Source organism: Homarus americanus, unplaced genomic scaffold (genome assembly GCF_018991925.1).
Source record: "Homarus americanus isolate GMGI-L3 unplaced genomic scaffold, GMGI_Hamer_2.0 scaffold43341, whole genome shotgun sequence".
In the NCBI taxonomy this organism is placed as follows: domain Eukaryota; kingdom Metazoa; phylum Arthropoda; class Malacostraca; order Decapoda; family Nephropidae; genus Homarus; species Homarus americanus.
The window spans coordinates 14,536-25,158 of record NW_024734012.1 but is presented as its reverse complement, the minus strand read 5'-3'; the positions used below and the strand labels follow the sequence as shown (position 1 = coordinate 25,158).

Genomic DNA, 10,623 nt, shown 5'->3' with positions numbered 1-10,623 from the left:
TTAGACAAGATTTTCCCGTTGTAAACCCATGTTGAGAGTCGTAGATTAATTTGCTTTTCTCTAAATGCGATCGAATGCTATTTGCTGTAATTGATTCAAACTAATTGGCCGGTAATTTGACGCTGATGCTCTGTTTCCCTTTTTGAATATGGGTACTACATTTGCCTGCTTCCACAAGTCTGGCACAACTCCCGTGTCTAATGATTTTGTAAATAAATTTACGAGGGGTCCGCTAATCTGTTCCTTACACTCTTTCAAAACTCAGGGAAAATTTCATCCTGTCCTGGGGATTTTGTTTTATTTAATTTATTTATCTTTTTAAGAATATCCTCTTTTCTGATAGTGATATTCTTTAATTTCTCTTCTTCATTTCCCCTAAATATCAGTTCACCTCTAGAATTTCCTCGTGAATTTCTTCTGTGAAAACTGATAACAAGTAGGTGTTCAATGCTTTGCTTATTTCCTCACTGTCATCGATCACTTCTCCTCTCCCTAAGTTTAAAGGCCCTACTTTGTCCTTGACCTTTGTCCTACATACCTGGAAAAATCCCTTGGGATTCGCCTTGGAAAGTGGATTTACTTATGCTTAAACATAAGTGCATGCTAGTTGAATGCATGAAGGATTGAGTTAATCGGGAGCAAGTTGGAATTAAGTCGACAGGAGTTGAGTTGACATGAGTTGAGTTGACTTGAGTTGAATTGACTAGGCAGGAGTCAAGTTGACATAGTTTGAATTGACTGGGGTTGAGTTAACTGGGAGTTGAATTGACCGGGGATTGAGTTGACTGGGGGTTGAGTTGACCAGGATTAAGTTGATAGGGGTTTTAGTTGAAAGGGGTTTAGTTGACAGGAGTTGGGTTAACCAGGGGTTGAATTGATATGAAATCATGTAATACAAAATAATACAAGTGGCTAGAAAGAAGTAGAGGCAGCTGGACGGTAAATAACAATAATCTGAGATGACACAGCTGGAGACATAGATGACACACCTGGAGACATAGATGACACACCTGGAGACATAGATGACACACCTGGAGACATAGATGACACAGCTAGGAGACATAGATGACACACCTGGAGACATAGATGACACAGCTAGGAGACATAGATGACACAGCTAGGAGACATAGATGGCACAGCTAGGAGACATAGATGACACAGCTGGAGACATAGATGGCACAGCTAGGAGACATAGATGTGTACAAATATGACCTGTAGTGTTATTGTGATAATGTTTGTATTCACTAATATTGTGGCACATAATGCTGATATGGACAAAAATAAATTAATATGTTGGCTAGGAACTGCTAGCATTAAAAAAAAAGAGATAAAGAACATCCTCTCGCAAATACATCATTTTCAGAACAAATGGACAACTTCATGGGTCAGACATTCAGGGTGGTAGTGATGCCTTATCCAGTAATTATCGATTATGAGAAAGGCAAAGAGCCAGGCACTCCGCTGACTCCCAAGGACTCCCTCGACGTACACATGCTTGACATCATCGCTAAACAACTCAATTTCACGTAGGTATGGTCTTATCTCCTCATTATATGCTCAAGGTACCATGCTCACATCATGTCATAAGACGTGATGTGAGGTTTTTTTTTTGTTATAGTGGATGGTAATGCAGTGGAAGCGCCCCTCAGAGAAATCCCGAACCAGCACAAACATAATTAATAAAAGTATTTTCCGTGACCGTGGAATAGCTAGTACCTGTGATTGGGGTTAATGAGACGCACTGGTAAAAGATAACACTTCTATTCCTTCCAACACTACAGACGGAATCAATAATTGTACACAAGCACTAGAGTCCTTTTTAGCGTGGCTTACAACACTACAAGGGGAAACAAAAGTTATACATGGTATCAAAAAATATTATTAAAATATGTTAATTGCATCTGAAAAGAACTAGTAATACAGCAGTACTACCTACACCAGTGCAGACACCAGAACGAGGAACTTATCTGAATCAATTCTTTCGTACATCCTACATCACTTAGTGGCACATAAAACATTAAAAATATATTACTTGCACCGATGAACATGCCTTAAGGGCATCCGACAAAATTAAAGCAATCACTGAGGAACAGAAATCCTTATTTAGTCACACTACACAAGAACATGGATCACTCATAGCCTGTCTGGAATGACCTTCAAAATACTATAATCCTAACTGTCCTAACTACCCAGAACGCGAAGGTTGTAACTGCTAACCTGCCAAGTGGCAGGCATTTACAAGAAACCGAGAAAATCACTCATGACCGGTCAGGCAGGCGGGTGCTCCGCTGTTTTTTCATTACTCTTTCTAGGTTCAGGAGTCATGAGTGTTTTTCTCCACCAACACCCGTAACATGCTTCACACATAAGTTCAGAATACACCCGTACTTTAAGGTGCTACAGCCTTTCACAAACTTTTGAAGGGAAACTCCTACGTTCCACGTGTGCAATCAACCATGAGAAGCGTTGATTACATACCTGGACTTGGTTATTTTAATCACATACACCCAATACTGAGGAGATGAATGTGTCTATGTGATCACTAGAACTCCCGGTCCCAGCGTGTAACATTTCATTCACTCAGTCTGCACTCAGTTTACTCCCAGTACTTCATGGACAGGAGGAGAGTGACCGTCAGCCCGCCTAGTTAGGCCAGCTTAGAGTACAACCAGGTGAACCCTGCCCAGCTGAGGGAGGGGTTCTACTTTCCCGTTAGTAATATTTTTCACTGACTGACTAAGATGTGGTGTTGTATGAACCAAGGGGGGGGGGGAGATTCGATGAACCAGATCGACCACCGACCAAAGTGCGGCTGCTGGTCCAGTAGTTAGTCGTCAGAGACACCTGTACAAACTGGACAATTTTGTAATTAAGAAGATTTGTAACCAGGTGAGAAGATCTGGTCACCCGACCATCTGACCTGACCACCAACCATTGTGTGCTATTTAAAGATTAGTAGGGTCATTACCTAATACCTGACCATTGTGGACCTGGTCTTACCCTCCTCTGTATATATACACCTTGGTTTGTATTTCTCTTTAGTCTGTACTCACCCCTGAAGATGTGAATTACACGAAAGGGCTTGGGAACTTCGTGTTTTCTTCTTTCCTTGTGGTTATCAGTATATACCTAGATCACGCGCACCTATCTGTCGGAATTACTGGCAATTAATTTCTCACTTGACTTGGGGTTTATTAAAGAATATTAGATGGTCATTGCAGTGGAAGCGCCCCTTGGATAAAAAATCCCGAACCAGCACAAGAACACTTAAATTTACTAACAAATGAATTCTCCGTGACCCGTGGAAGGATAGCATCTGTGATTGGGATGAATGAGACACACTGTAAAATTTTGAAACTTATATTCCCTCCAACACTACAGACACAATCAAATAATGGTACACCAATATGCGCACCTCTTAACCTAAACTTTAAACACTACTCTGGGGAATAAAAGTTATACATGATATTGAAATTATTAGAAACTCATACAATGCTTCATTAGACAACAATAAATTCAAAGTATTAAGAAGTGTTGCTTGCACACATGAAACAGGCCTTAAGGGATTTCAACAAAATAATATCAACCACTGAGAAAATGCTAATAAAATAAGAAATTATTAAATCTACCATGAATAGGCATAAAGGGCACTCAATAAAATATTATTACCCCCACAGATGCACACCTCCTAACCTAACTTAAACACTACTCTGTGGAACAAAGGTTATACCTGAGATTGAAATTATAAAGAAATATTAAATGCATTAAAGGAACTAAATCACAGTATCACGTACAACAGAAGGGAGAAACTCATCTGAAAAACAGTTCCTTCATTCTCTTGTTTCAATTAGTGACACAAACATTAAAATAACAATACTATCAAAATTATTTAAGTAATATTAACTACACACAGCAAGGCCACAATAGTAACTGAAAAAATAGTATTAACTACACACAAAAATATTATCACTGTTATTAAGAAGTTACTGAGTCCACCAATACCCGTGAACCATGCTTCCTAACCTAACACATAGAGTCCACCTGCACTCCGTAGTCTTTTAAGGCACAACCAACAGGCACTTGAAGTTTAAGGCCCAAACCAGCCTTTCTCAACCTTGGAAAATGTACCTCTAAGTTCCACTAGACTCCTGGCCCCAGTGTGTGGCCCTGTATTCACTCAGCTGGCTTCACTTTACCCCCAGGACATCCATGAAACGGAAGGAAGTGAGCCAATCAGACCTTGTACAGTTGAGAGAAGCTTTAGCTTCCCGTTAGTAAAAGGTTTTCACTAAGCTGCTTGAAGATATGTGGTATTGTGAGCCGAGGTAGAGGAGAGCTGATGACCCCAAACGATCGTCACGTCGTTATTTGGGCACCTAGACAGCTGGTTTCACTCCAACTCTCACCATACTCAACAGGTGGCTCAAACCGAGGTCAATGGACGGTCATACAGCTCGCTTCACCACTCGTCTCATACCAACAGTGGACGTTATCATACCTGAAAAAACCCGGGCTGTTAGCTATTGTCTCACATCACAGTTTGTTCCTACCGCCCTATCTAGCTCTGTCTGAGATTGAATAAAACTTACTTGTAGATACTGATGTTAAATAAACGAAGGAACCAGTTCACGCTGTCCGTCTCTCCTGGTTGCAGAACAGAGATGGTCCTGTAGCTTAACCTCTCTCACAACTCCCAAGCCACGCTTGCTCACTGGTTCACGCTTTTCAGGAGTGACTTATTAACAGACGATTAACAGCTTAATTAGGACGTACGCAACATTTTCAGACTGGGAAACGATCTATAAGTATTTTCAATTTAATAACTGATATTTAATTTCATGATTCGCGTCCCTATTAACTCGGTAAATTACATTTAATATCGTATAGGCCTAGTTCCAAAAGCTCTCACTACGTGCAGGAGCGCTCCTCCCTCAGTCGACCTTGAAAACTCAGTATCGCCAATGGCCCGGCGTTTGAAATTTCTGAATATTACACACACACATACACACACATTTATATATATATATATATATATATATATATATATATATATATATATATATATATATATATATATATATATATATATATATACGTATATATAAAGAACTACAAACATATTTCCCCAGCTATTAGCAACACAAATGTCACCGAGGACCAAGATATTTCGAAAAAGTATTGTACCATCCCCAGGAGGAACGATCCCAGCAACTTGATGCATGTGTCAGTTCATATGACCCACATAGAGAGGCTAGTATCTTAATGAACGGTAAAAATTGTTATGGAGGGGTAAGATGACATTATGCCCACTGATTTATGATGTACATTACATAGACCTCCAGAAGGGAGCAGGCATAACTTCATGCTATACTTCCTAGCACGAGAGGCATACTCTCTCATCATAGTCTGAAGCTACTTTAGTTACGGTACTATGGTATGAAAATATTAAATTGTATTGACTTTCCATCAAGGTATGAGCTTCGAGAACCCTTGGATAAGAAGTGGGGGACTCGTGCAGATGACGGAAACTGGACGGGGATCGTTGGCACCCTTCAGCACCAGCAGGCGGACTTCTCCCTCGACCTTACACTCACAGAGTCAAGGAGCCGCGTCATGGACTACTCCAGGGTCTATTATCAGGATCCTATTGTTATTGTGTCGCCAAAGCCTACTCCTCTTCCCCGGCACCTGGCACTCACCAGACCATTTGAAGGTGAGGCTCTGTGCTTAATTTAGCAAATTAAATGTAATGTTTTATATCATGATATATTGGATCCACAGTTTGTGTCTTCGATCGTGAGTTGTTTCTGTGTGGCAGTTACACTGAGCCCAATGCAGCACTACGATTTAGCATATATCATGTATAGAATCAGATGGTCCTGAGCATTCGTACTTCGTTAATATCACCTCATAAAACATTTCGTTTTTGTTCAGGGGAACTTTGGTTGGTTGTTGCTGTTTGTACATTAGTCCTCGGCATCATCTTGTGGCTGCTGCAGAAGATATGGTCATGGGCATCTGGTGACCGAGGCGCCAGTCTGGTGTCTACTCTCTTTGACAGCTGGGGGATGCTTCTTATGAAACCAGTCACAGAGATTCCCACTAACACCAATGGGCGGGTATGAACAATATCACCCCTTGATTATCATGTCTCGAATTTCAATAGTAATCATTATAATCTTTGACAATAATTAAACCTTACTTGATTGTTTTAGGTAGAAGAAATCTACGGTAAATTTAATACTCGTGAAATGGACTGTGATGAAATATGGCTGACTCGGTTGATGCATAGTTAGACTAACTCTTAATATGTTGATGTTGCAGGTGCTGGTAGGATGGTGGTTGCTGACGTGTGTGATCATCACCACAGCCTACCGTTCCTCCTTCATCGCCCACCTGTCCGTCCAGAGCAAATATCCACCTATTAACAACTTTCAGGACCTGCTCAACCGTGACGGCTGGTCTTGGGGTTCTAAGACTATTCAGGGATCTGTTTTTATCTACTTCAACCAAAGTTCTGATCCTGACATACAAAAAATATTCAGGAAAATGGAAGTTAGTGAACTTGAAGTGTTTGCTGTCATTCTTTATCAAATTATTTGTGTGAACACTCGGTTTTCATTTCCTTCCCACTCACAGGGATCCATGTGTGGGCGGCGTGTCCTAACACATCGTCTCACAGTTATGGGCATGGGACTTTCAGTTACAATTATAGCTTTTAGCCCATCGTGGTCCCCGTATTAACCTGTGGTACGTACAGTCAACAAAACAATATTCTGTACTCCTAGGTCTGACGGCCTACGCAACAATTACAGACTGAGGCCATGTTCAATTGGTAAGGTTGGTACTTCTGAATGTGTGACGCAATGTGTAGCCAATACAACGTATTCTGTATCTCACGAATAGTTAATACAGAGAGGTTAACAGGAGCACATATAATCCGTACCTTTGTCAGAATTCTTGGTCCAGTGTGTCATATTGTATTACACCGTAAAGGTGCAGAATTTTTATTTTTATTTTGTTGATTGTACATTACAGACTCTTATACACAACTTGATATCATGTCCACACACTATAATTTACAGTTTTCTGTAAATTTTCAAGGAAAGACCACGTTTTAAAGACCTAAAAGAAACTTTGTAAAATAAAGAATGATGACTATAACTAGGTACTTCTACTCGACCGAGATTTAACTTTAATATCAGGTCAAACACGATATTTGGGATACTCTTGTTTACCGTTGCAGTTCTGTTTTCTCGCCCTTGAGGACAATGGTTTCATACCTTGAGTATTTAATAATAATCATATTGTCCTCAAAGGATTTTACCGAAATGTGAATAAAAGATTATTACCCCTAAAATAATTCAGATCAAATTCACTTACAGTAAATAGTAAAAAAAAAAAAAAATCAATATTTAATTGAAAAATAAGAAGCACGAAGAAAAATTAGTTTAAGAGTACCTCATTAGGCCTATCTTGTGATATTAAAACAGTGGATTTCTTTTCCGAGGCAGATTTATTCGATGGAGGATGGTTTGAAGCGAGTCTTAACTGGAGGGTTCTCCCTTATAGTGGTTAAAATTCATGTGAGAGTCCATGCAGGAGAGATCTTCTTCGACCAGTATGGCAACTCGCCCTACCAGTTGGCCAGGACAGAGTATCCCATTTTTGGGGGTAACGTCTGGGGCTTCCGGTGAGTCAACTGGGAAGTATTCACTAAGAACACAGTAATGAAATATGTATTTGCATGGTGATAATGCACACATATTTTATGCCCTGGCACCTTATTCGGTCGACGTAAATGTGTCTAATATCCACACCTGTCACATTTCTAGTATAGGGTAAATTTCATTTCATATATTAACATAATCCCATACATTTATTGCAATATTCGATACACCAATGTAGAGAAAACAAATATATATATATATATATATATATATATATATATATATATATATATATATATATATATATATATATATATATATATATATATATTTTGATAAAATCACACGGGAAAAGGGAAACAACGGAGCACCTTAGCTTTCGTCTTCATTCAAGACATCTTCAGAGGCAACTGAATTACAAGGACTGAGAGAGGCTTATGTACACAGGGTGACCGTACAAAACATGAGGTCAGGTAAAAAAAAACATGACATCCACTAATCCACACACCAACCACACAGCAACCATAACAAGAGCTTATAAGAACGGGCGACATAACTAGTTATGTCAAATCAGGTAAAAAATATGAGACACACTAATCATCTATCCTACATTTTCCTTAAATGATTTCAAAGCATTTTTAACCTTGGGCCACTGACAAATAAATTTGTGTAACATATTATCAGTATTGTACTGACCATCACTAAGGTTTATAGAATTAATTTATCTAATCAAACTAGCTTCAACCAGAAGTCTTTCTGTGACACATGATGATTTTGATTAGAGAAATGAATTCTATAAACCTTAGTGATTATACAACACTTAATCAAAACATTGTGTCCACAATCCCTTCTAATCTATTTGATTTTATCAAATTAATATATATATATATATATATATATATATATATATATATATATATATATATATATATATATATATATATATATATATATATGTATATACATGTTGCATAGACAAGGAGCACCATTTACGAGTAAGATCAGCAAAATGAAGGGACGACTGATAGAGGCGGGACTTCTGAATTTATGGCTGGACGACATCATAAAAACTCAGACTGAGTTGAAAGAAACTGAACGAGAGAGAGAGAAACTCACACTGGATACTGAGGTAAGGATAATGTTTGTTATATTTCTCTTAAGATAAAGTAAGTAAACTTAACTACAATACTTGTTAAATTACCTGAAAACTGGTACAAGAACACATAGGTGACGAGCTTTGAAATTATATTGTAGTATTCCATAGGAATAGTCTTGAAGATCTTTACATTGTTCCAGAGGTCGGGTTTCGTAGACCCTCATAGTCGATATTATATTTTTTTTTTTCAATAAAAAATTATTTATTGACTAATCATTGATACACTTGTTTTATGATAATACATATAGCGTGTTGAAGATCATAGAACAGTTTTCGTAAAAATCAACATAAAATATAGTTAGAGAAAAATAAAACAACGGAATTTATATTTTGATTGTCTCAACGTATCCTTACCTTGAGTCCATGGCAGCATCTAAGCATTAACGTGTGTATTACACATGTATACGTGCAAAGAAACTTGACATTAGTCTTTGAATAATAGGAGGTATATTTCTTCTCATATGCTCTAACCTTTCTTTTTTCTGCCATTTACCTAATATTGTTGAGATAACCAGCTATTACCCACCACCCCATAAATAAACATAACTATGGTTTAAGCCTTGAGTCGGACTCACATCTGGCTCCTACTATAGGTTAGGTTACCATATGAGTTTGGCAACGAACATTGATAAGGTACAATTTTCACTCGTGTTTAAACATCTAAAATAGCTTAGTTAAGAGTCTAAAATTACTGATAATAATCCAAATAATTACCAGGGTTTTTCATGCTAGACACGATTTTCTTAGTCTGAGCTATGAGCCTCGATTAAGAATTCGGGACTATGGTTGCAGCCACACGCGTACGTTTTGCCGCCAGCATGTGATCAATAAGAAGACACACAAATCTAGTACGGCCGCACCCTAACAGAGTCGGAACCGTGCGTCTCATATAATTTTGTATAAAATGGCAAAATTTACTCTAACGTGGCTGCATGCTAAGACATCAAAAACTTACCTTAACTGCGTGTAAAACTACGCCATAAGACTGTCTGGAGCGAGGAGGTTTCATAAGTCACAAGTTGCAATGGTTACAAAATCAGCTGACAGCAGCTTTTTTTAGTTACGTGTAGTTCTGGGGGGAGTATTGCATAATAATGAGTCCTTCTGACTGACATCATAAATTAAAAGTGATCTACACCAAATTTGACATTATCTGGTAAACCAGATACATGAAATTCTATATAAATAAAGCTTCTGCCTACCTCTGTAATCAAGGTAAAATTAAGATAATTGTGTTATTCTTGTGCAGGAAAGCTCGACTCAGGTGGTGCTGGGGCTTGACCACCTTCAGGGCGGGTTTTACCTGCTGTTGTTGGGTTGTTACCTCGCCTTCCTCGCCTTTATAGCAGAGATGATCGTCCATTGCTGACTGAAATATTAAGATTCATTATTTGTTGCTGAAGATGAATCACTACTTGGTACAGCAATACAAATTCATGGTTAATGCAGTTACCAAAAAGCGATTTTACTGGCGTGGAAAAGTTCCTTTACTTATATGTAGCACATAGTCTCTTCTGAAATAAATTGTATCCTGATTTTTTATGATATTTGTTATCCTACTCTTCAGGACCGGAAAATTTTTATAATTTTCCGGTTATAAAAATCTAACAAGTGTAATCTGTCCACAACGAATGTGGTAATTGAAGCTCCTCGATCTGGCACACCAAAGGTTTTATTCTTGTAAACTGGGCGTTTGTAAATTAAAGACACAAGTAAAAAAAATGTTTGTAATAAAAAAAAAAAAATCAGCCATAAAAAACGGGGAAATATCTTATTAAATACTTCTGATCCGTTATT

At 38.2% G+C, this 10,623-nt stretch overlaps 1 protein-coding gene across 1 annotated transcript; it reads left to right on the top strand.

The window, feature by feature from the left end:
* The first annotated feature begins 1,366 nt into the window (after positions 1-1,366).
* On the top strand, positions 1,367-10,364 carry LOC121870123 (probable glutamate receptor). Its single transcript, XM_042371894.1, has 7 exons — positions 1,367-1,526; positions 5,472-5,713; positions 5,935-6,119; positions 6,325-6,555; positions 7,515-7,693; positions 8,646-8,799; positions 10,076-10,364. Exons 1-7 carry the CDS (start codon positions 1,369-1,371, stop codon positions 10,193-10,195), a joined length of 1,269 nt encoding a protein of 422 aa, XP_042227828.1. The 5' UTR covers positions 1,367-1,368; the 3' UTR covers positions 10,196-10,364.
* The last annotated feature ends 259 nt before the right edge of the window (positions 10,365-10,623 follow it).

Coding starts and splice junctions, on each gene's coding strand:
- LOC121870123 (XM_042371894.1), top strand. CDS start 1,369: ATGGACAACTTCATGGGTCAGACATTCAGGGTGGTAGTGATGCCTTAT. Junction 1,527..5,471: donor GCTAAACAACTCAATTTCAC/GTAGGTATGGTC, acceptor CTTTCCATCAAG/GTATGAGCTTCGAGAACCCT. Junction 5,714..5,934: donor ACTCACCAGACCATTTGAAG/GTGAGGCTCTGT, acceptor GTTTTTGTTCAG/GGGAACTTTGGTTGGTTGTT.